This window comes from Nelumbo nucifera, chromosome 3 (assembly GCF_055504915.1).
Source record: "Nelumbo nucifera cultivar China Antique chromosome 3, China Antique-T2T, whole genome shotgun sequence".
NCBI classification, from domain to species: Eukaryota; Viridiplantae; Streptophyta; class Magnoliopsida; order Proteales; family Nelumbonaceae; genus Nelumbo; species Nelumbo nucifera.
In genome coordinates this window covers 21,804,336-21,831,556 of record NC_142651.1, presented here as the reverse complement: position 1 = coordinate 21,831,556, position 27,221 = coordinate 21,804,336, and the positions used below count along the sequence as shown (strand labels likewise).

General features: G+C 37.3%; 1 protein-coding gene across 3 annotated transcripts in view; it reads right to left on the bottom strand.

Annotated features, from left to right (window-relative positions):
* The window catches only part of LOC104601358 (methionine aminopeptidase 1B, chloroplastic-like), a 30,321-nt gene extending 3,980 nt beyond the window's left edge, over positions 1–26,341 (bottom strand). The window contains exons 1-8 of one of the 3 annotated variants that reach the window (XM_010264653.3): positions 24,976–26,333; positions 24,792–24,876; positions 22,377–22,614; positions 17,619–17,780; positions 17,463–17,504; positions 15,191–15,262; positions 14,947–15,026; positions 13,717–13,814 (exon numbers count right to left, since the gene is read on the bottom strand). In XM_010264653.3, coding sequence (XP_010262955.1) covers positions 13,717–13,814; positions 14,947–15,026; positions 15,191–15,262; positions 17,463–17,504; positions 17,619–17,780; positions 22,377–22,614; positions 24,792–24,876; positions 24,976–25,111 — 913 coding nt within the window. In that variant the 5' untranslated portion in view covers positions 25,112–26,333. Of the gene's footprint in view, positions 1–13,716; positions 13,815–14,946; positions 15,027–15,190; positions 15,263–17,462; positions 17,505–17,618; positions 17,781–22,376; positions 22,615–24,791; positions 24,877–24,975 lie in introns of all 3 variants that reach the window. The other 2 variants (XM_088901775.1, XM_088901776.1) reach the window with 2 other exon arrangements.
* Positions 26,342–27,221: the final 880 nt, after the last annotated feature.

Genomic DNA, 27,221 nt, shown 5'->3' with positions numbered 1-27,221 from the left:
TTCAGCTGAACTCTGAATGCAAAGAATGTTGTTCTGAATTCTGAATTATGAAAATTATCAAATATCCATTTTGACCCCATATATTAGAGTTTTTGTTTATCTTTTTGGGGGTATCATTGGAAAATAAAAAGTTGTATGATTGCACTTTAATAGATAAGAGATAAGAAGAAACAAACAACCATTTTTCTCTTAAAGTTAAAGATTCCTCTTAAGAGATAAGAGTTAAGAGGAAACGAACAGGCCCTAACTCTTTCTTAGGCATATGCCTTTGTGTCTGGAGAGGAGAGTAAGAGGAATGTGATGATGAGGAACCCAAGCCTTAAGCAATCAGCCATGGTTAGCACAGTGAAGCCTAAGTTGAGTGGGGATAAGGGTAAAAATGAACCGAGGAAGGAGGACAAGAGGATCTGATCTATGACTACTGTAAGAAACCTAAACATACTAGAGATACCTGTTGAAAGCTTTACCCACACCTTATATCGAACCGACTCAGAAACAAGAAGGGAAATGTGAATATGGCAGTGACTGGTGATTTATTAGGACCACCTACTATAGCTTCTCTAGAGTTTGTTGCAGCAACTGCAATGAGGGCAGAATTGGAGAGATATGGGTAGTTTCTGAATCAGAGGGGTACAGTCAATTCCAACTAATTATTAGGTGGACAACAAGATGCAGGTGGATCAAGAGATAGCCATTCTACTTTGTTTGCACATACAGGTAGTTCACATGCCACTACAAATTATGTATCCACTACAGGTAAGGGGGGACCTCCTTGGATTATAGACTCAGGAGCCTCAGAACATATAACCAACATTTCCACCATCTTCTCTCCATACCACCTCTTCTCTAGCAGAGATAAGAGTTTCCACAACCGATGGATCACATGTTCTCATTGCTGGGAAAGGGTCTGTTAGTCAAGATAACTGATACCATTACCCTACCTTTTGTCCTTCATGTTCCTAGACTGAACACTAATCTTTTATCTGTTAGTAGCTTAACAAAGAATTTGAACTATTCAGTGATTTTTTTCCTCCTGGTCATTGTGTTTTGCAGGGTCTGGAATCAAAGAGGACAATTGGGAGTGGTCGTGAGGTGAATGGAATTTATCTTCTCGATGCGCTTCCTAGTCATCAGAGACATCATGTCAACGGGAACATTGAGTCAGAGTCAGTGGATCAGATTATGCTTTGGCATAATCGGTTAGGGCATTTGTCTTTTGCTTCTTTGCATTTTTTATTTCCAAAATTTTTTAAGTCTGTCAGTTTGTCCAGCTTGGAGTGTGAAGGTTTCCAACTTAGAAAGCATTGTAGACATTCCTTTAAAGCAAGCAATAAAAGATGTTCTTCTGTTTTTTATATTGCTCATACTGATGTGGGTGGCTATCGGTATTTTCTTCTATTTGTGGATGATTATTCTCGATACTCTTGGATATATTTGATGAGGTACCATCTTCGGTTCAATAGTTCCATCAAATGGTGTTGACGCAGTTTGGGGTACGAGTGGAAGTGTTTAGATCAAATAACGCTAGGGAATACTTTAAAAAAAAATCTGCCATCATACCTATTAGAGAATGAAGTAGTCCATCAGAGTAGTTGTACATACACTCCACAACAGAATGGTGTAGCAGAAAGGAAGAACAGACATATTGTGAAAGTAGCAAGAAACATTACGTTGAGCTCTAAAGTTCTAGTTCGATTATGGGGTGATGCAGTTCTTACAGTAGTTTTCTTAATTAATCGAATGCCTTCTCGTGTTCATGGATATAGCACTATGTTTAGCCTTCTTTTTCCTGAGGGGGAGATATTCCATAGTCCTCTAAGGTTTTTTGGATGTGTATGCTTTGTCCATGTTCTTGGCCTCACCGCTTAAAGCTAAACCCTAAGGTGAAGAAGTGTGTCTTCCTTGGGTATGCAGGAAATCAAAAGGGGTATTGTTGTTATGATCCAGTCTCTAGAAGTCGATATGTTATTATGAATGTTACCTTTTTTGAGTCCACACCTTTTTTCTCGAGGGGTTCTTCTCAGGGGGAGTGTTTTGGGGAAGTGAGCAATCTAAACCACTTCCTATTCCAACTCCTTTGTCCACTCCATTGTCTAACCCACCTACTCCACCCACTTTGCCACCTCCATTGTGTCCTGCCTCTCAGTGTTTTACACGACAACACAAGGAGGTTGATTCCACAACAAAGGAACCCACGTCACTCCCTATCGGCTCATCAGAGATTCTAGTTTCAACTGACACAAACCCAGGTATGCCTCTTATTTCCTCTGATGGTTTAGTTCCTATTGATACTACTACCCCTGCTCCTAACACCATTGCAAATGACCTAGATCTCCCTACTGCACTACGAAAAGGGAAAAAGTGTACTACTCATTGCATCTCACACCATCTTTCCTACAATGGATTATTCCCTTTCTACCGAACCTTCCTTTCCTCCCTCGACTATGTGTCTACACCGAGGAGTGTTAGTAAGGCTCTCTCCAAACGTAAGTGGAAGACAGGTATGCATGAGAAAATGAAAGCATTGATTAAAAATCAGACATGGGAGATTGTGGATTTACCTAATGGCAAAGAGACAATTGGATGTAGATGGGTTTATACAGTGAAGTAGAAGGCTGATGAAAGTATAGAAAGGTACAAGGCGAGGCTGGTTACAAAAGGGTACACTTCTGGCATAGATTACTTGGAGACTTTTGCACCAGTGGCAAAGATGAGCTCAGTCCGGATTCTTCTATCACTAGCAGCTACATACTCTTGGCCACTCTTCTAACTTGATGTAAAGAATGTTTTGTTAACGGGGAGTTGCAAGAGGAGGTGTACATGGATCTTCCAATTGGCTTTTACAATGAAGTGGATAAAGGAAAGGTATGTAGATTAAAGAAGTCTCTGTATGGTTCACTCTTCCAAATTGATGTAAAGAATGTTTTTCTTAATAGAGAGTTGCAAGAGGAGGTGTACATGGATCTTCCAGCTGGCTTTTACAATGATATGGATAAAGGAAAGGTATGTAGATTAAAGAACTCTCTGTATGGTTTAAAGCAATCACCCAGAGCTTGGTTTGACAAGTTTAGAAGTGCATTGGTTGTATTTGGCTATACTCAAACCCAATCTCATACTCTTTTTGTGAAAAGGAGGGGGTCACTGGTGTTAGTTTTGATAGTGTATGTCAATGACATTGTAGTCATAGGAAACGATTTGAATGAGATTTGTTTTCTTGGTAAAGAGGCAGTACGATCCCAGAATAGTGAGAGGAGAAGGAGAAGAGAGAAGAGATTAAAGAAAAAAGAGATTGGAGAGAAAAAAGTCAGCTGGAGGCACCAGCTTTTTAATATTTATACTAGGGCGACCATTCAAAAGATAAAAAGAAGTACAATTACATATGTACCCTTGTGGCACTAAACTGAAATAAAACTAAGTTATTCACACTCCCCCTCAAGTTGGGACATAGATGTCAATCATACCCAACTTGTCACATAAGTCATTGTGCCACGAGTGATGCAAGCCTTTTGTAAATATATCTACAAGTTGCTCCTTAGAACTAACATATGGGGTGCACACTTCCCCATTAACAATTCTCTCTAATAAAGTGTTTGTCAACCTCTATATATTGCAATATTGATGGCAGCCTTGTTATCACAATACAAGGACATAGGGCTATCAACAAGAAAACCCAGTTCGCTCAACAAATTCTTTATCCACATAGCTTCAGCCACCCCATGGGACATTGCTCTATACTCAACTTCAGCACTAGACCTAACCACCACACTTTGTTTCTTGCTTCTACATGTGAGTAAATTTCCTCCCACAAGGGAACAATACCCACAAGTGGACTTTCTGTCATCAATTGATCAAACCCAATCAGCATCTGTATACACTCCAATCTTCAAATGACCATTCTTTTGGAATAATAAACCAGCTCCTAGAAACTTCTTTAGATATCTGAAGATTTTCTCTGCTACCTTTAAGTGTGTGGTCTTAGGAGCATGCATGAACTGACTAAGAACACCCACTGCATAAGCAATGTCTGGCTTGGTCATAGACAAATACAGGAGCCACCCCACAAGTCTCTAGAATTGTTTTACATCCTTGACAACTTTGCCACAACAGTCACCCAGTCTGTGATTTGGATCAATGAGAGAGACAGATGGCTTAACCCCTAATTTTCCTGAATCATGTAACAGATCTAGGATGTATTTCCTTTGAGAAATGAAGATCCCCTTTTGTGAGCGGGCCACTTCAATTCCAAGAAAATACCAAAGGGGACCTAGATCCTTCACCTCAAATTGAGTGGCTAAGAAATCCTTTAGCCTCTGAATTTCAACCTTCTTGTCACCTGTGATCACTATGTCATCAACATATACTATCAAGGTTGCTATCTTTCCTTCCCCCCTTTTCACAAATAGAGTATGGTTAGTCTAACACTGTTTGTAGCCAATTTGTTGTATAACCAAATGAAACTTGCTGAACCAAGCTCTTGGTGATTGTTTTAGACCATACAAAGACTTCTTTAGCCTGCACACTTTTTGCTCTTTGCCTAGGGCACTAAAGCCAGGAGGTTGTACCATGTACACCTCTTCCTCAAGGTCTCCATTTAGAAAGGCGTTTTTAATGTCTAGCTGATGAAGATCCCAACCAAGATTTGCCGCAAGGGAGAAAAGAACTCTAATGGAGTTCATCTTGGCTACTGGAGCAAAAGTCTCTACATAATCTACTCCATATACCTGGGTAAACCCTTTTGCCACCAACCTAACCTTGTACCTTTCTATTGTGCCATCAACCTTGTGCTTCACTGTGAACACCCACTTGCACTCTACTGGTTCCTTACCCTCAGGAAGATCTACCAACTCCCATGTACCATTTTTATGTAGGGCATTTATATCTTCTTCCATTGCATCTGTCCATTCAGGTACTAAGAGAGCTTCTGCCACATTTTTAGGGATAGGGACACTGTTAATGGAAGAAAGAAAGCACGAAAAGAGGGTGAGATGTTCTCATAGGAAACAAAATGGGAAATAAGATGCTTGGTGGTACAGTTTCAAGTTGCTCCACAACTCTTGAATTTATCTGACCCTTGCGACGATGAAAAACACGGAATGGAGGGGGGCAAGTAGAGGGGGGAGAACCTAAACTGGTTTCTCCTCCACCTTACTCTCCCCCTGAGGAGAAACCGGGAAAAAAGGGTCACTTTCAAAGAAAGACACATCTATAGAGACATAGTATTTCTTGGAAATGGGGTCAAAGCACCGATAACCTTTTTGGGAAGAAGGATAACCCAAGAATACACAAGGAATGGTATGAGGATCAAGTTTACCACGAGTAGGAGATAGGTCCTGGACGAAACAACAACCAAACACATGGATAGGAATGGAGAAGAGGGGAGCCTTGGGAAATAGAAACTGATGGGGGCTTTGTACCCTAACAAGCGAGATGGCATACGATTTATGAGCTAGGCAACACACAACACAGCATCCAACCAAAAACGTTTAGGAACATTCATGTGTATGAGTAACCCACGAGCAAGAAGGTGGCGGTTTTTTCTTTCAGCAACACCATTCTGTTGAGGGGGTTCTAACACAAGAACTGCGATGTATGGATCCACACAAAGCAAAAAACTCCATGAGATCACTGTGAAAATATTCTTTGGCATTGTCTGATTGGAAATTTTGGATTTCCATTTGAAATTGAGTGAATATCAAACGTTGGAAATCTTTAATGATTTATAGTACTTCATCTCTGGACTGCATAGGATACACCCATGTATGTTGGGAGTTGTCATCAATAAGTGTAATGAAATACTAATAGCCAGACTCGGATGTTAAAGTAACAAGGCCCCAGACATCAGAATAAACAATATGGAAAGGAAATTCAGATTTATTATTTCTTGAAGTAAAATGATCTCTACAATATTTGCTTAACTGACAAGTTTGACATGTGAAATACGACACTGACACTGATTTAAATAAATATGGTAACAAAACTTTCAATTATTCAAAAGATAAATTACCCAAACAACTGTGCCATAAATGGGCTTGACTCTTACTAGACAAACTCTTAGACTCAATAGCCGCAAGACTAGCTTTATTCTCCAACATGTAAAGACCATCTACCATACGACCTCTACCAATCATCTTCCCCGAGGCCAAATCCTGTATCATACAAGAGGAAGGAAAAAAGGTTACTGAGTAGTTTAACGAATTTGTTATACTACTAACAGAAAACAATTTATGGGTAGTTTAGGAACATGTAGAACATCAGAAAGGGTGAGTCCAAGAGGAAGGGAGATGGTTCCTTGATCGGCTATGGTGGAGAAAGAACCATCAGCAAGTCTCACCTTATCCCAACCAGATAATAGATGATAAGATTGAAAACAATTGGACTTACCCGTCATATGGTTCGAGGCTCCAAAATCTATTATCCAATGAGAGTTTGAGGAATGAGAAGACACATGGAAAGTTGTGGCAGAATTACCATTACCTAATGTAGATGCAAAGGAAGTCGAGGGGAAGAAGCAAAATCCATCTCGCGGATTGCCCTCCTATACAACTCCAAATGGTCATGGAAAGAATTAATGATATCTTCCCTAGGATCAGTCACGAAAGAACTCATAGTAGTGGTAGATGATTAAGGCTCTTGAGAGGCTAAGTTTGTTGCATTAAACTTCCTTTGACCTTGTTGTCCTAGCTTCTTACTCTGGTTTGGCTTTTTACTCAGCTCCTGAGCCCACTTCGGCTTTCCATGAAGCTCCCAACATGTCTCCCGAGTATGTCTAGATTTCTGACAATGTGTGCACCATAGTTTATCTTTGTCATCAACTTTCCTCTAGAAGTCATTCTTCTTGAAGGAATTACCACCACCTATAGCAACACTCCCTTTTGCTACTAATGCAATCTGCTCTCCCTCAGGATTATTCATCACATTCCGTCTACTCTCTTCTGGCTGTACTAGAGCATATACTTCTTGCACTAATGGGAGATCTTTACTCCCCAATATCTGAACCCTGATAGATTCATATGTGAAACTCAGCCCTAAAAGAAAGGCAAACACTCGTTGCTAGGAAACTAGAGACTTGTATGCTTTGGCATCTACACCACATTTCCAGTCTATATTCTGATAGTGATCTAGTTCCTTCCAAATAGAAGTCAAGTCTGAATAGTAGACAGAGAGACTCATCTCCCCTTGCTTACAAGTTGAGGAGGCAGCCTGCAATTGATATATTTTGCCATAATGCCGTTGTTCTAAATATTTAGATTTAGCCTACTCCCATATCTCATGAGCTGTTTCTACCCACATGAAGGTCTTTTTCACTTGTGGTAGCATAGACAATAACAGCCATGACATCACCATCTGTTTTCCTAGTTCCACCTATCATGTTCCACGCCTCCAGACTGGGGTTCTCTGATTCTACCATTGATATACCCCACTTTTCCCCTTGCAATTATGTAGAGCTTGATTCCCCTTGACCATTATAGGTAATGAAGGCCATCAAAGGGAATCACAGCCATGGGAAAACTCATGTCAAAACCTCCACTCATCCCACTCTGACTAGAGGTCACACCAGACATACTAGAATCCTCAGAAGACAGAGAACTTGATTTCAGTTCAGTCACAATCCAGTCAGAGAACAAGCTCTCAGTTTAGTTCAGACTCACAGTTCAGTCAAACAAGGTTAAAGTCTTAGTTCAGTCACAGTTTTGGGCACAAAAGACTTGGTCTCACACAGAATAATCAAAACTGATCACACACCATTACTTGTTCTCAGATTTCAACCCTACTAAACCAGTTCAGATGTGCAAAACGTATCAAAAAACAGGTCTGACCAGTCCCTCCAGAAATAACTCATCAACTTTCCACACAACAATTTAAGTTTTAATATGAACTGAAGAAGAAAAAAAAAACTGCTGCCACAGCAGTTATAGAACTGCAGACCTGAACATCCCACCTTTCTGAACATAAAAAGGACCACTTGATCCACAGATATTGAGAGAAAACACTCTCACACCAGCCACAGGTCATTAGACCCACATAACCCACTCATCTGGGTACAAAAGGTTCAGTTCAATCCACAAAGCTGAGGAAGAAAGAAGGATAAAAAACCTCACAGCATTCGGCTTCCCTCCCCTTGATGATTTCTGGGCTCATGACCAAGAGAGGAGAGGAAAAAATACACAGCAAGCTCCCTCACACATCCACCAGAAACCCCTTTCCTTTTATTCGATCACCAATAGACAAATAAAGTAGTTGGAGGAAGAAACACACAGATCGCCCTGCTCCTAAGATCGAATCTATCGCTCTGATACCATGTTTTCTTGGTAAAGAGGCAATACAATCCCAGAATAGTGAGAGGAGAAGAAAGAGAAGAGAGAAGAGAGAAAAGAAAAAAGAGATTGGAGAGAAAAAAGTCAGTTGTCGGCGCCAGCCTTTTTAATATTTATACTAGGGCGACCATTCAAAAGATAAAAATAAGTACAATTACATATGTGCCCTTGCGGCACTAAACTGAATAAAACTAAGTTATTCAACAAGATTGATACCTTGAAGAAGAACCTGCACAAAGAGTTTGAGATTAAGGATCTTGGGGAGCTGAAGTACTTTCTGGGCATTGAGGTGGCAAGGTCCAAGCATGAGATCTTCATCTCACAGAGGAAGTATGTTTTGGATCTACTACAGGAGACAGAAAAACTTGGAGCAAGGGTAGTTGATACACCTATTGATCAGAACCACAGGATAAATGCTTCAAAAGGTGAACTAGCGAAGGATGTTGGAAGGTATCATAGATTAGTGGGCCGGTTGCTATATTTATGTATGACACGACCAAACATCTCTTATGCAGTGAGTGTGGTGAGTCAATACATGCATGCCCCACGAGTTCAGCATTGGGAGGCTATTGACAAGATACTTTCCTACTTGAAGGGACACCCATGTAGAGGCATATTGTTTGCTAACCATAGACAATTGAAGTTAGAGGCTTATACAGATGTTGATTGGGCAGGGTGCCTAAATGATAGGAGATCTACATCAGGAGTTTGCACTCTTGTTGGAGATAATCTAGTTTCATGGAAGAGTAAGAAACAAACAGTTGTGGCAAGGTCAAGTGCAGAAGCTGAATACAAAACCATGGCACATGGTGTTTTAGAGCTCCTTTGGGTCCGTTCCTTGTTAGGGGAGATTGGAGTTGAGGCCGAAGAACCTATGATGCTATACTGTGACAATCAAGCAGCAATTAACATTGCCCACAACCCAAATCAGCATGATAGGACGAAACATATAGAAGTGGATAGACACTTTATAAGGGAAAGGGTGACATCCAGAGAAGTTTGCTTACCATATGTTGCACCTGACTTGCAACTTTCTGATGTTCTTACAAAAAGTGTTGCAAGAAACAAGCTAGAGCATGATCTACGCAAGTTGGGAATGTGTGACACCTATTCCCAACTTGAGGGGGAGTGTTAAGTTTTGGGCTGATATCACTTGTTTTTAATTTACAAAGCATAGTTAATAGTCATTGGGGGCCCAAGGCCCATTAGTTTATGTTTATGTTTAAGTTAAGACTGTTATTTAGATTTTACAAGTAACCAACTTACTAAGGGCATACTTGTCTTTGTATTCAATTTTTTATTTGTGAGTATATAAGCTAATGAAAGGGGCGGCCAGACCTAATTTTGACTTCTCCCGTTCTCTTCAATTTCTCTTCTCTTTTCTTCTCAGCATAAACCTTCTCTTCTCTTTCTTTTCTTCTTTCTTACACAGGTTTTATATCAAAACAAATCTTCTAAACTTTTCTGCTGAACATAAAAACGGGTGCTAGTGGTGAAAGGATTAGTAAGCCGTCATCATCATCATCATCCATACCTTATCCCAACTATGAAAGGATTAGTAGGTACCTTCATAAAATTTTTTAAGTGGAGGAGACTTTAAATAAGATGAAAAAAAGGCATTAGGACCCGATGATATCACAACAGAAGTTTAGAAAGGTATGGAAGAGTAGGAATGGAAATTTCGCGGGAATTTTCGGGTATCCGACTCATCCCGACCCTAATAGGACCCGTTTATCAAAACCCTATAGGGTTTGGGACGGGTTTGGGATTTTAGATTAAAACCCTATAGGGTTTGGGATTTTAGATTAAAACCCCATAGGGTTTGGGACAGGTTTGGGTTTTGACTTTAGGGTATCCAATACCCGGGATGCATAAATATAAACCTATTATATTATATATCATGCACAAATTTATAAATTTTAAGTACTAAGATAATTATTCTATTATTAATATTTTATTTGTATAAATTTCTTGGGATTAAATTCATCATTTGATGTAAATTTGGATTTGATAGATTGTTTATTTCATTTAGTTATAAAATGCTAATTTTAAATAGTATTTCTTTTAATTTTTAGTTGGAATTGTTAATCATATATATGTATTGATTGTTTTGATGAACACAAAAGTTAATAAAATCTATTTTATTTCATTAAATAACACAAAAGGCAAAATGGCATAGTTGCTTAAAGGAGTGCTAAGAGATTTGGTGTTATCATTAATTGATCTGGGTTCAAGTCACGCTATAAGCATTACGAAACTTTTTTTTAGTAGAAAACGTTTGGTCAAAGGATTTAACGGGTGGAACGGGTTGGGACGGGTTTAACGGGTTTGGGACGAGACGGGTTTGAGAAATTGAGAGGAAAGTTAGACGGGTTTGGAATTAGGGATACATAGGCGGGTTCGGGAACGGGTAGGGCAATTTGCACGGGTACCCTACCCATTGCCATTCCTATGAAAGAGGTACACCTATGCCACCTATCATAACTAACTAGATTGTTCAATAAGATGATGAAAACAAAGAACATGCCAGATGAATGGAGAAAGAGCTATATGGCATCTATATTTAAAAATAAAGGTGATATACAAAGCTATAATAATTATTTAGGGTTAGTTCAATAAAGGTTATGGCATGGAAAAGAGAGGAAGTTATCTTTTTATTGAGATGATTGATAAAAAAAATGTTTTCAGAGAGGAAGAGAGATCTTCATATGGTATTCATTAATCTAGAGAAAGCATATGATAGAGTTCCTACCAGTTATTTAAAAGGCGCACCTAGGCGCATAGGCGAGGCGCATTTTGGGGTATGCGCCTCGCCCAGGTCCGAGGCGCACCCCTTTCAAAAAGCGCACGCCTGGTGCACCTGACGTGCCTTGTGCCTCAGCCCAGGCATGTGCCTTTTTAAAATTTTGCGCTTCTTGCTTTTTTTTTAGTCTAACGGCCAGGCTGGGGGCTTCGCCCCCGGACCCCCAGCCACGCCCCTCGAGGCAAGCCCAAACAAATCTATGTTAGGGTCTGAAATTCTTATTTCTCACATAAAAAATAATGGTTTTATAATTTTCATTGCCTTTTAAGAAGATATTTTATTGCAATTAATGAAAGAAAAACATTAGCAAATAGACTTGTTCGAGCTTGCCTCAAGGGGCGTGGTACAAAGGCAACTCATAGAATCAAGAATGCAATATGTTTTACATCACATTAGCTACTTGATTAAATGTAATTAAGAAAAAAAAAAGAAATTGTGGGTTTTAATGCTTGAAAATGCTTTATATGTTTGCTTTTATTTTTTATTTTCATTTGAATACGCATTACATTTTATGTGTATGTAATTTAATTTTAGATAATAGGTTTTTTAAAACATTTATTTTAAAATTTAAGTTTATATTTTTTTATTAACATTATGTTTAATATTTTTTGCATTTTTTTAATTTTTGGCTTTTCTTTAATTTTCTTTTTTTTAGCTTCTTTTGTAATTTTACGCCTTGCTTAAAAAGGCATGCGCCTCACCTTGTGCCTTGCGCCTCAGGCACAAATTGGCCCTTGCGCTTTTAAAACACTGGTTCCTATAGAGATAATATATTAATATGGTAGATATTAGAAAAAAAAGTGTATTAACTGCTAAATAGGTATATAGATATGATTAAGGACATGTATAAGATTGCAACAACCAATGTTAAAACACTTGAGGGAGAGATATCAAAGCTTCCGTTTACAATGGGACTTCACTAAGGCTCAACACTTGGCCCTTATTTATTTACACTAATCATGTAGGAATTGACTAAACATATAATGGTGTAAGTTGTTTGCTAAATGCTAATGATATAGAGTTTAGGAGTGGAAATGCCAAATTATATTTATGGGCAAATACCTTAGAATCAAGAGGCTTTAAAATAATCAGGACTATAGTAAAATATATACAATGTAAGTTTAATAATAATAGAAGTGAAAATCAAGAGAAACTTAGGATTGGAGACCAAGAGATATCTCAATGAGGCATCTTCCATTTCCTTGGTTCAATGATCCATAACAAGGGAGAGATTGAGGATGATGTCGCCCATAGAGTTAAAGCAGGATAGGGGAAAATGGAGAGGAGAATCCAAAGTTTTATGTGATAGGAGAATACCACTTGGGTTAAAAGGAAAATTTTATAAAATGGTTGCAAGTCCAACAATTTTCTATGGAGTAAATTGTTTGGTAGTCAAGAAACAATATGTCCACAAAATGAGTGGTAGAAATATAGATGTTGAGATGGACGTGTGGAAAACTAGAAAGAATAGGACCAGAAATGAACTCATACAAGGGAACCTAGGAGTATCTCCATTAGGTGATAAAATGAGGGAAAGTTGACTAAGATGGTTCAGTTGCATGCAATGAAGACCATCTACAACATCAGTATGAAGTGATCTGCTACAAGTTAAAGGTGTTAGAAGAGTTAGGGGCAGACCAAAAAGGACATGGGTTGAAGTAGTAGCAAATGATTCAGGGGCTCATTGTTTAACAATGGATATGAAACTGAATGGAATGGAATGGTGGAACAGAATTCATATATCCACCCCATCCAGTTGGGACAAGTCTTAGACAATGATGTTGATGATTTATAAATTCAATGCTCAATAGCATTAGAAGGTAGGTTCAAGCCTGAAGCAATCACCTTGTGCAAAAAATGACAAAGATTAGATCAATCTGTATCCAGTCTGCCCCTCCCAAGACCTAGAATAGCCAGGACCAACATTGGGTAATGTGGCCCTGTCTTATTCAAATTATAATTTTATTAGAGGAAATATCAAGCCTTGTATTAATACTAGAAAATGTAAAAGTAATTTGATGTGTTAGAAAGAAGGGAGAAATCAGTTTGGTTCTGACATTTTTAGATTATATGGTCCTCTTCAATTTTAGAAATTTCTGAAACTCTGACCTTATCATTTAAGAGAACACATTGGACAGCCATGTATGCTGATATGAATTTTTGCCTTAATGGATGCCCCTCTCCAAACATTAAAATGACCTATCACTGTAGGTGCATACATCCATCACTTGCACTACCAACTTGCTCCCAATTTAGTAAGCATATGCATGTTAAGTTGTAACATAAAGAAAAATTGTCATGCGAAATTTGGTTGACACAATAAATACAATTATAAAGCAGAATATTCTAGGTGCATATCTCATCATAACACTGGTTAAATTTGTTGGAGAATCTTCATGGTTTCAGTAATTTTCTCTTAACTAACCCAACAATAAAAAGTAAAATTTAAGGTCATTTGTTTGCTTTTCATATCTATGCTGATATAACTTGTTCATTGCGTCAGATTATACTATTAAAAGGATCTATAGATTGTTCAATGAGTAAAAGAATTACTCGTCGAAAAAAAAGTAAAAGAATTGAAATCGAGAGGTTACTTACGGTAATGTAATATGATTGGTTCAGAGTGAAATATAGTCCCTATGCCATGCCCAACAAACTGCTCTACCACATTATATTCAAAATTTTCAGCATGTTCACTGAAATAGCATCGCATCAACAATGTCAATAAATATTGTCAAAAAAATTCAAACCCAAACAATTTATCAGAAAAGAACAGGAAACAAGGTTAGCAAGGAGAATAATTTGAAATAATAAGGGCAAAAGAATGTTTTTTTATTTATCGTTATATAATATACCATGCCAATCAAATGAGAGACGCTAGGTGGTATTAAAAAGTGTCTTTTTTGTAAGAATAGCAAATGGATGTAAATTTACCATTACACACCATCTATATTACTTAAATTAGAGATGCATGTGACTTTAAAATGTCTTTTAACTCTGAAAAATTAGACTGACTATTTCCATGTATTATTTAGTAAGAAACAAAACCTGGAAATAACAAATGTAATCCATGAAAATTTCAAATTATGGCAAATGAGACACCTCAGTGATGTTAAATAGCCAATATCTTTGCAAAAGGAGGGAGGGAGGGAGGGAGGGAGGGAGGGGGAGAGAGAGAGAGAGATGTTACAACAGATGGAGTGTATTTTATCATAAGAATGGCTATTAAATGTTTCATTTACCATTATTTACTATATTGTATAATAATCTCAAATAATTCAATGAAAAGCACATCGTATAATCAATATAAAAATAACCAACCAATTACTTGCCAACCAGAACAGTGCTTTCTTTTAATAGCTGCACACATAAAAATAAAAGCAATTATATACCCCTCAATGATTAAAAAAATAAACTTATGATAGGATAGTCGTACATATGGTAATATAAACTGGCATTTTGGGTGGGTTATGGGCATACACTTTATTAACATGACTGACAGCCATTTGGACAGTTTAATATCTAGATGTCAGAGTTGGAATGACTAAAATCAGTGACTAGGCACTATTTCATGACAATATATGCATTACAGAAACCATGATGTAGACATCCCACAGCACGTAAAAATAAAATAAATAAATAAAAACTAGTCCTCAATTGTAAATCTTGTACTAGTCCCTTATTCGTACTAATATTTTCATGTACCTTCATAAAATAAGCAGCTGTACATTCTCCAAACATACAACTAGCATAAGCAATGTAATTATTGAAATCTTGAAATCAGTGTAATCTTGATGCTAGTGTAACTATAAAAATATAAGCTACTACCTAATCGTCTTTCCAATGTTCATAAAGTTGGCACCATCTTTACACACAGATATGGCCCTCTCCAAGCACTCTTCAGTTACCTGATAACAAGAACTAGTGAATTGAGACCTAGGTAGAAAAATATCAATAAATAAGATGGTTGTGAGAAACAGGATAAAAGCTATGAAATGGAAAAAAAAAAGAATTTCCATAGATGTTGGAAAACATAGATTAAGTATTCATGAAGTCAAGAATGAAATTATACCTTCACAAGGCGTTTTGTAGCATCATCAACATTGCCACAAAGAAATGTCTTTGAGGTATCCCCATGATAACCCTAAAATTCAATTCGATAAAAGTGCATAATAAAGAGAAACATTAGCCCTGAAGAATAAATGACAAGAAATAAGAAATGCTTTAGATACTGTAAATTATGAAGATCAAAGGGAACTGCAAAATTTTGCATCCTTTTAACTTGTTATACATTTGTATTATGTTCAATAAGTTTTAATTAAAAGGGAGAAAAACTTGAAAAAGAAATATATTTAAACAAGCCACAATGCCTTTATTCACCTGAAGGCTATGTGATGCCCTGATAATATTGCTTGAGCTATTATTTTCACTTTCTAGTCGGTCTCCAACTGTCCATAGAATGGAGCAGTTGTTACTCAAGCAGATTATTAGCTCTTTGTGAATGATGATCAGTCCTAATTCCTAAAGAGTTGTGGAGCTGGGGAGGTTAGGTAAAGGAATCTAAAAATGAGAAGCAAACTCAAGAAGTGATTACTAGTCAGAATCTAGTTAAAAAATACAAAAAGAAAGATTAGTGCAGTTGCCATGATCTATGATCATGGGAAATCATAGATCAGACAGCATGCCTCTGTCAGGTGGAAGAGAACAAGATCACCAGGTCTTAAGGTTCTGAAATGATTGGCTATCAGTAGCTTGCCAGAGATCTTCTTAGTCAATTGAGATATAAAATGGAATGGTTTCATTTTCATTTTTTTCAACAACTTGAAGAAGAGAGGACTAAGAAAAATTCTAGGAATACTTTTTTTTTGGAAAAGGTAAAATAATTTTATTCAGCTCAAAAAAAAATACAAGCTGGGTTCAGACCCAGAAGGGCAGCCTAAAAACCACAGCAGTTACACTCTCCACCAGGACTTAGAGCAAGAGAAAGAAGACAAATTCAGACTTTTGAATTCCTCAGATACAGATATCCAAGAAATCAGCTTGCCCACAGCTCTCTGAGTGATATCTTCAGGACTTTTAGCTTTATTACAGAAAATTCTACTTTTTTTTTTGATAAATGAGTGAAATTTTATTAAACCAGCAAATAAGAGTTACATGCAACCCGTGGAAAGGCACGAGATGCGACCTTCTCTTAGAAGCTAATTACAGAATTATAAGTACAAAAGAAATTACACTGAAGCCCAAAATAAAGTATCCCGGGAAACCCCTTGTTTTGCAAGTGAATCAGCCAATAAGTTTGCTGATCTGCCTACCCACTGAACTCTGATTGTCATATTCCTTGTTAACCATTTAACCTTTTTGAGAAGATCTCTAAAACCCCAAATCACAGTGTCTGGATCCTTAAGCCAACCCACTATCACCTGGGAATCCCCTTCAATAATCAGAAAATTCTACTATTCCTCTCAGCCCAAATAGACCATAAGAAAGCAGCAGGAATAATCCTCCACACCAGGCTCCCTTTCTTGCTTAGGCCTCTCACATCCCAACAACAGAGCAAATCCTTAACCGATCTAGGCATTACCCAACTGAAATCCAAGGCTCTGAGAAAGTGTCCCCAAATCTGAGAGGAAAATGGACAATGAATACATAAATGATCTGTCAATTCAGCATGTTGCCCACAAAGACTACATGAATGATCCATAACCTGGATGCCACTTCTCACCAGATTAACTCTGGAAAGATTTCCAAGGGGAACTACCCCAACATAGGGGGGGATCCCTAGATCTCCAGTTACCCCACTCCACCCCATCTGTATTCTAGGAATACAGATTGGGTTTAATCTTAATAAATACTATTTTGTTATAACAGAATTGGATCCGGATGTCTTTGTTTCTTTATAAGTTTTATGAGCTTTAAGTAGTTAAGTTTGAGGGGTATGTAAAGGGATGATCACTGCTAGCCCATCCCAGCAGGACTAGCCCTCCCAGCCTGGAATTATATGATATATATAGTCTTTAGACCAAGAAACCCAGTTGCCCGGGACTGGCCTGGACCAGCTTATGATCAACCCTAGGTACATGCAGCAAGCTGACCGTGGATTTGTGTACCAACCAGCTTGACTCAACGATGTTTTTGCTGCTGAAACTTCAGCAGCAGAACCGTTCTCAGCCTCCAAGATCTAAACTAATAAATACATTCTTAGGAAAAAAATCTGCTAAACATATGGCAATTAGAAGTGGAAATTGGAAGACATAGCACTGGTAAAAATAAATGAATGACAACGGACAAGAACCAGTAGCAGTATATGTGAATAACCTTTAGCAAGGAACTATTCATGAACATACATTCAAGAAGACAGTGACATCTATGTTTATTATGTCGCCATCCTGCACAAAAGATTACCATCAATGTAAAAGACTGGATACCCAAGTGTAAGTTTTACCATGTAAAGCATATCATGAAAATATGGAATTAATGATAAGAAAGAAAGCACAGAAAACCTGTAGCTGGCGTGAGTCAGGTATTCCATGACACATGCACTCATTAACTGATGTGCATACACTTTTTGGAAACCCTCCATAGCCAAGAGGTGAAGGGTAAGCCCCGGCATCAATAATCATCTTGTGCACTGCTTTGTCAATTTCGTCTGTTGTTACTGATGGCTGATAAAGACATTGGAACATGTAATAGCAAATCTTTTTTATAAAAATCATGTCATGTTAGCCAAACACAAGATAAGGTTATAACAACCCAAAGTACCAAATTTAACAATTTAACAAATTAACAAGCAGACCAAAATCATATTTAAAAGGTAGCATATTCATCAGTAAAGGGAAATACATACAGAAGCACACTCTTCCTGTTGCTTAAATGAATAAAATGATTAACAAGAAATGAGCACAAAACATTATAACCTTTTCTGCATTGAGAGCAAGATAGCCAGATATGCATGAATAGAAGAATACTTAAAGTCCACCAAAATCTATGCAAAAGCATCTATAATACTTCTTTTTATTTAATTTTTTGATTGGGTGTTACCTATATTCTTTGTGATATTTGTCTTTATCAATGAACTTTCTTTCTATTTTATTATAAGAAAAATCTAGAATATGAGCATGGGAAGATCCTATAGTTTCTAAGAAGATATGCAGTACAATCAGATTAAGATGAACCTATAAGAAAAAAGAAGACTGCACATTAATCTATCATTTTCCTTTTTTGTCTTTTTTTCCCTTTTATCAATAAAAAATTATTAAACTTCAAAATAACCTACAGAGATTAGGAGAAATAAAACCAAAAAAAATAAAAGAAACAGAAAATTAGAGAAGAGATTGAATTTATATGGTTCATTTAGAAGAGCAATCTGTGGGAGGAAGTATCAATCTATTATCAAATAAAAACCCCTAGATACTGGCCAACCTCCTTGATCTCACTCAAAACCCTATTCTAGACCCTTCGATGACTTAAACAATCCCAATATACAATGATTCTAAAATCTTAGATAGACTCCTTGTACTCCAGAATTGTACAATAATGCAAGATATATAATAATCTCAAATAAACACCCCTATATCCTACAACACACAAGAGGATAAAATACACATACAAGGAAGCCCAAATAATGGACAGGAGCAACCACCCATAAAAGATAAGCATACACTAAACACTCTAGGAAATATGCAGTTTTTTTTTTCGATAAATGAAATATGCAGTTTTTTATCAGAAGAAATGTACAACTCAAGCTCAACTCAACTAAGCCTCATCCCACTGAGAAATGTACAAGTCAAAACTCAGAAAAAAAAAAATGAAAACTATCCCAACATGAACAAGCTCTAATACAGCTCAGGTCTTCCTAGACCTTAGTTTCCTCCTTTGATAACGAATTAACTGACCTTCAGATCTACCTGAACCAGCTGATAACCCTCAAGGCCATGGCATGAGCTTCTCTAATATAATGTCTCATTGATCACAAACCCAAAAACCCACTGCTCATCCAACAAATTACCACTCAAGCCTCACCCTCAACCTCCATCCTGGTTAAGTCCCAAAGAGAAGAGAAGTTGATGGCTATGAATAAAAGATAAAGAACTCAACACGCAAAGCCACCTTTGCCAAAAGGTCCTGAATACACCATCAGAATGGCTCCCTATATCTCTGAAAGTTTCACCAATCGCAGATGGCCCCAAGTAAAAACTTTTCTGTTTCATTCACCATTACTACAAGCAACAACACTATTGGCAATCAATTCCAAAGCCCAATCCAATCTACTCTTTTTTGGCTGGTAGATAGGTAAAGATAATTGAAAGTGTTTCAAAAATGTATTAAAAAGTTTGTGCAAATGATGAATCTGGATCCATCAAGATCCAATTGATTTTGTTCTCACAGTATTGGAATAAGTCAAGACACCTAATTTGAAATAATCAGCTCACCTTACTTGTATTTCCATGGCAAGAACTACCACATTGTAATATGCTCTTATCACATCCAGCCACATCAATCAAAACCATAGTCGTCAAGGCGACGCCTAGGTGTCTAGGCACTTTTAGGGCTCGCCTCGCCCAAATGCCATGACATTTATATATAAATTCTTCAAGTTTCTTATACTTTTTATATTTTAAGCTTATAATACTAAGGTAAGTAAGATACATTGAATCATTCTGTTTATTTCTTTCATAAAATAATATATTTTTTATTAGTTTCTTATTTTGTTAGGGTTCTGATAGCTTCTTTCTTTGAAAAGTAAAAGGCAAAAATTAAATTAAAAAGAGAACAAGGAAAACAAGATGCATCCTCCAACAGTGCCAAGGTGGTACCACACATCAACAACTCACCCACATGACCAAACAGCACAAGACACAAAGAAAACAGCCACACAAACATCTTAATGAGAATTGTAGAGAACATTGATGTGGGCCCCACAGCTGTGGTCCCACTCTGTCCGTAGGGTAGAATGTATCTAGTCACAGCTGTGGTTATTTTACTGTTCTGTTATTTCTAGTTTCAGTTTTATATTGTTTGTTATTTGTTAGCAGTTATGATGTAAACACCAAGGGCAGATATGTCCTTTCATGTAACTAGCATAACCTATATATATTAACTTAAAGTGGCGGCGGCAGAATTTTTTGACATTCTGTTCTTCTCCTCAAAATCTGTGTTCTATTGCTCTTCCATCACTCTTTCTTCTACATCTTCTTCACTTTCTCTTCTCATCGAACCTGAAATCTCTTAGTGATCAAGACTGAATAGCAGTCTTGAAAACCTACAAAAATGATTAAAAACATGAGAAAAGGCAACACTGCCAAAACACCATCATGAAAATTTATTCCTCATCAAAAATTGATTCTTCCTCCCCTCCTTCCTCATTCCAAATTTCTCCCCTGTTCCCTCTAAAGGATTTTGAAAAACTCTCATCCTTCCTCCTTTTTACCAACTCCTCAAAAGCCCTGCCTCCCAAGAAGAACAAACCCAACAATTTTCCAATTTCTGCTTCCCTGTCAACAAGTTTTTTATATCCATGTCTTCGTGCTTCACCTACTCCTTTGACACCACCTCCCCCTCCACCTCACTTTCCTTTCTAACTTCCTCAGCTCCTTTACTATTAATTGGTTCCTCCCCTAAAGGGATCACCGAGAGAACCTGTTTTCTTTCCAAGACCTTGCTTTCCTTACCAGGGAATACAGCTCTTTGAACTTTTGAATTAAGACTCCGTCTATTGTAAACCTTTGTAAGTTTATTGGTTGGGCCTGCCCCAATTATACCGTCCTTAAGACGCAAAAAGACCTTTGTGACATGCACAATGTGAGTCTTGTTCCAAATTCTTGTCTTCTTCGTAGCCAACACTGGAGCATCTGCCTTAGAAGGTATGCTCCACCCCTTCTTTTTCTTTTTCTTTTTCTTTTTTTGGAACAAAAATAGGGGCTCTACCCCTTCTTTTTCTTTTTATTTTTGGAACAAAAATAGGGGCTCCATCCCTTCTTTTTATTTTTCTTTTTTTTTCAAACAAAAACAAGGGCTCAGCCCTTTCTTTTTCTTTTTTTTTTTTGGAACAAAAAAGGGGCTCTGTCCCTTCTTTTTCTTTTTTTGGAATAAAAACGGGGGCTCCACTCCTTTTTATTTTTTTGGAACAAAAATAGGGTGGAACCCCTTCTTTTTCTTCTTCTTCTAGAACAAAAACAAGGGATCCTCCCTTTCTTCTTCATCATTTCTAAGGATTTTATTCATGCTTTATTTTTCTATGAAAAAAAGGGGTTATGCCCCTTCTTTTACTAATATTTCTATGACAAAAACAGGGGCGCCCCTTACTGTTCTGTCCTTTTTTGAACATTAAGCAACGCCTAGGAAACTAGGCAATTAAGCGCTCTCTTGTTGCCTAGGTTTGTCTTGGCACCTTGAAAACTAGGATCAAAACATGATCAATTACCCATTGCATTTTTTCCTGTAGTCAAATTTAACATAGATCACTTCCTAATTTAACATTCATAAAGTTCAGTTTAGTCTTTTCTCTTAGTAAATTTATAACTTGGTTGACTCTCTACATTACAAATTCTCAATTTCTGGCCTTAACACTTCCTAGCTTAACATTCATAATGTTTAGTTTAGTTTTGATATTTATAACTTGGTTGATTTCCTAGATAACAAATTCTCCATTTCTGGCCTTATTTTAAGGGAACCAATGTCATCAAATCACCAACCAATCAACTGGAACTGACTAATCAGTTGAGGGGTCATACTAACTACATTAGTAACTAGTCGGTCAGTACACATGATGAAATTACCTATGAAGACTAAGCATTGTATAGGTTGACTAATAACTAGTCCACTTAGTTGACCATAAATTTTATTTACAGCTTTATTTGTTATGAATGCCAATTGCTTTTAACATATCCAATCATAGATGGTTGGCTGATGGCGTATAAAATACAAAGAAGGTCTAAAGTATTTTTTTAAAGTAAAAGAGATATGGTTGAGTAGTTCTTTCAGGTCTTCTTTCAATGGCTGGTTTGCTCGCATGGAGTTTCCATTTTCATATCAAGGAAATGACTTTATTCAAATGAACAATTTGATGACAAAAGGATGAACTATATCAACATTCATGTTTTAATTACATGAACTTCCATTTCGAAGAGAAGAAATCCTATGATTATTGATTAGTATGCATCACATATAGAACAGAAAACACTAACCTATGTTTGTGAGTGGGAGAACTTAGGGTAAAATATAGAGAAAGTAATCTGATAAAAATAATAAGTAATTCTCACCCTAATGAGTGTCCCTGCATAGTCTAGGACACGAGCAGCAAGCTCACATGCAGCCTTCATGTGAGGAATTCCCTCAGCATCATGAATCTGATGTTCACTGGACAGTTCAGGCAACAAAGTTGTATTCAAATAAGGAGGCTTTGGAATGTGATCTGGCACAGGAAGACGTGGTGAGACCTTTCCACGCCTTAAAGGTGGCCTTCTCCTGAAACGTGTTGTTGTTCGAAGTTCACGCTCTCTGCAAGTGAGTAGATAATGACCACAAAAAGGAACATAGAGATCACTTAATGACAACATGATTTCCATAATAAACAGAACAAACTAATTTAAACCAGACAAAGATGGAAAAAGAAAAAAAAAAAAAAAACATAAGAAATGGCATAACAAGAACCTACATTACTAGCATACCTCAAACTAATGGTCTAGAAGTATCGTTACCAACTCGACAGTTGGCATAATACTTCGGTAATGTGCTGATGAATGATGATGCTCCAAGCTCAAATTTTCAGGAAAAAATGTTGCAATTTTACAAAATCCTTCATAGATAGACACAGTTGAGGACAGTATCCCCTCAAGCAGCTGTTTATTATGCTCATCCCAAATACCCAGCATCACAGCATGAATATGGAAAATCTAGACCCTCAACCTCAGAACACAACAAGAGGTAGTCAACTATAACTACCAACTGTCATCCCCTTGTAATAGCATCTAGAAAAATGCCCTTGGTTTCTTCCTAGCATAGACCTAATAATCACCAGATCAAAAATGCTATGGCATTTTGTTTTTTAACATTGAAAATTCTTGATATACCATACCTTTGGTCTATTAAATTGCAGTATTCTTTTTCAATGAATTGGCACAGTAAAGTGAGAGAAAGAGAGATTCAAGACTCAAGAGATGCAAATGATCAAATCCCTAACCTCTACCTACCTGAGAAGATAAGAGAAGACAAAGTGGGTTAAAGGCTAAACTAATTTAATTCTCAAAGCTTGAAGCAATGAGGACTAGACATCTGAATAGGCATGCATATGGTGTTTTTCCTTTCTTCCGTTCTTTCTTTTCTTCCTTCCTTCTTCTCATTTTTGGGGTGGGCTTGCATGGAAATATCAGGATTTTTTATCAGAGCAATGTTCAGCTGCTGCAGCCAGCGTAAATGGGGCCATGCTACAGCCTTTAATGGAAAAGGAATATTTTTCAGATATGATGTCACACATCATTCAGGGACATGTCTTTCCTTCCATGCACCTCAGGCACTAGGAATCCCTTGCCCTTGCACCTTTTGATTTTAAAACAGTTGGGCAAATAGATGATCCCTTCATGTCTATTGAGGACAAATAACTGCATCCAAATGGAGTGATATGGAAATTTGAGGGTTCCAGAGTACCGAGCAGGGAACAGAAAGAGCATGCTTTAAATTTTGAGAGAAGATATAGAAGCCTATCATGTTGTGTGGTATTAGGTATTATTATTGATAAAATGTTTGGTATATCTTAAGGTTAAAGCTAAAGGTAGGACAAATGCTTCACAAACTCAGCCACTAGCTCATATTCTGCAAGCTGTGTAAGGAAAGAGTCTTATTGGTCAAAAAATTACAATGAAAGAGTCTCATAAGGTGACCTTAGGACCTTATCAATCTGCTCCCTCTTTTCAAACCATGATATATACTAAAGTGTGCCATTTCCACAACCTGTATCCAACAGATTTTTGCATAATTCTCACATCAAAAGTATATGATGGACATATTTTCATGTCCAGAAAATATCTGCATGCTCCAACCTAGTAACCTAACCATAATGTACTTCATTTCCTTTCAGCATAATTAATTTGGACATGCATTAGATATCCCTAAGACTACTTTACTTTAATTACCACTGATAATATGATGATATGTTGTATATTTTGTTGATCCCAAAGTAATTCATATACTGAAGACTTTTCAGACAAAAAAAAAATCAATCCAATTGAATAAATTAATAAACTACAATGAATCTTTTTTGAATGGTCAAAAACAAGGATAATGTTCTTTGAGAAATAATCTATTTATTTGATGGTTAGAGGTATTCAACCAGATTGGTTTTTCATCTAATAGATCTCTTACATCGGGCCTACAGTATAAAAGGTTCAATTCAAGAAGATACTCTACCTATAAAATAAAATAGGCATTACCATGCCCATGGTAGTACAGCGGTTAATGAATGTCTTTCCTATTATTTTTTTCATTGGTTTCTCATTTTATTTGTTCTTCTATTCTTTTCCAAGTTTTGTCTTTCAGAGTTTCACTTTCCCATAAGAGATTACCAACATTTACAAATTCAAGCATTATGCTAACTTGGGTTAGGAAAAAAAAAACCCTACACACTCTTATTATAATAGAAAGAAAAACAAAAAAAAAAAAAAAAGAGTGCAGCAATATACCTCTTAATTCTCATGGCCTCTTCCAACCCTGATATCCTCTTCGAAATGATTACAAGATTCTTTTGCACAAAGTGCCTTTGTTTTCCTGAATTGCACAATAAAGAAGTAATAGTAAACTAACGACGAAACAGACAGGAAGGTGCCAGTGATTGCAAAGGAGACCTAGTGGATAGAGTAGACGGACCTGAGAGAGTGGAAGGTGAGAAATTCTTCAGTGGAGGACCGATGAAAAGAGTAGGCGACGACAAGGAGTCCCCAAGAAAGGAAGACGAGAGTTGCAGAAACGATGACGCATGAGAGATCGAAGCAGCGGACGCCATGGCCAATTCGGTAAGTGTTTTCCCGGGAAACTTTTGAAACTTGGCAGCGGGGAAACTGGAAATATTAACGAGCAATCGGTTCTGTGATTTTTGAATCTCTTTTGATTTTATCGATTTCTCTCCTCCACCAATGGAAAACGGATAATGTTAAGCAAGCTAGCCACCGTTTGGGAGTGATTATTTTCTTCGGTAAAATACAAAAACCTCCCTGAAGTTTCTGAATCATAAAAATCTCTCCAATAGTTTTTCTAAAAATTCAACAAATACCTTCCTTCCATCGATGACCAAGATGAAAAATGTTAAAAGGATGATATTTTTTAAAATATTTATTTTACCCTTTTAAGAATTAATGTCCATCTATTTTTAATTAAATAGTTCTATCTACATATTATACCTCTTTGCCCTCTTTTGTTATCCCAATTTCCTCAGGGCGCATAGTGGTGGTCTGGTGGAATGGCAGTGCACTCCCCCTCCAACCTTTCCTCTTATTTAATTTTCCCTATGATTCTCTCTCTCTCTTTCCTTCCTCCTCATCTCCCATCATTTGAATTTCTTCGCCAACACCCCCTCGGTTATCGATTTTATCTATTCAACGGCAGTAGTGGTTGTGCTACTATGACCACCTCGTACCACTGCTGCAACTATGGTCCTCATTTTTCTCAATCATTCTCTCTCTCTCTCTCTCTTTCTCTTCCCTTCCTCCTCATCTCCCATCGTTGGAATTTCTTCGCCAACACCCCCTGGGTTATTGATTTCATCTATTAGAACAGCAGTAGTGGTTGTGCTACTATGACCACCTCATACCACTGCTGCAACTATGATCCCCATTTTTCTCAATCTCTCTCTCTCTCTTTTCTTCCCTCAGTTCCTTCCATTTGTAACCTAAAGCCACCGCCTCTTTACTTCTACAAATCCATCCTCAGTTTTTCATCCGTCGACTAGCTCTGAATCTCTAGACTCCCTCTTACCTTTTTCTCCCATTATATTTATATTTCTTTTCTCTAGCATTTTTTTCTCTTATTTTATTGTCATACCTCTCCACCATGCTTCCTCCTGTAACGCAACGCAAGAGAAAACAGAGTACCGTTCCCGCCTATTGCTAAAACAAAATTCCCAGTATCATCGTTGGACGTCAGACAGTTCAAATTGTCATCCATGTCATTTTCGTTGAAACAAAGATTGGCTGTTAGTAAGAAATTCTCAGACGTGTTCCCTCTCCCCGACTGAAACACATGGCGGCAATTGAATTCGATATGAGAATTCCTCACTGACGGCCAGTCCACCATCATGACATTTAAGGGTAAAAATATAATTATACATGTTTTCTGTCTTGGTCATTTGTTGCTGATTGTCAGAAACTTCAAGAAAGGATTTTATATTTTATCCTAAATACCCTTATTTTCTTTTACAAATGCTTTAGAGTGCAAATAAAAATAATGCAAATTCCGATTTAATTTTGTTTTGGGTTTTACTTTATTCTACTTCATTTATATAGTGCAATCAAAACAAAATAAATTTGCACTTTCATGATTTTGCATCCTCTTTCTCCTTCTTCTCTTGTTGAGGAAACACAATAGAGTCAGAAACGCCCAACTCTAACATCGAACATTTCACCAAATCCACTACTTTCACCTGGGTGGAGCCAGGATTTTTTGTAGGAATTTTTAAGACATAGGGGGCCATGGCTCTCCTCCGCCACTGACCTTATATTAAAGAATCACTACCCAAATTTGCCTTGTAACCCCAACTCATTAAACTACATATTAAACTATTGTTTCAAATGTTAAGCTCAAAACTGTCTCAGGTGCTCAAAGTTAATTAGACTCCCTATTACCAACTTGAGATAAAGTCTACTACCAACCATTGAGGTTCATGGCAATGGCATGGACAATGTCTTTATAGACATCACCAATACCGGGCCCAAAGATTCCAAATATCTATTGTCCGGTGGTGGATGGAGAGGAAGGAGAAGAAATGGATGACTTGTTTTATGTCTGGTGGTGTCGATGGAGAAGAAGAAAGGTTTACTTTGATAAACTTATACTCTGAATCAAGGTAAATCATGGCAAGCAAAAGTGTAGTGCTACCTTTATTCAAAGTACTTTTCTCT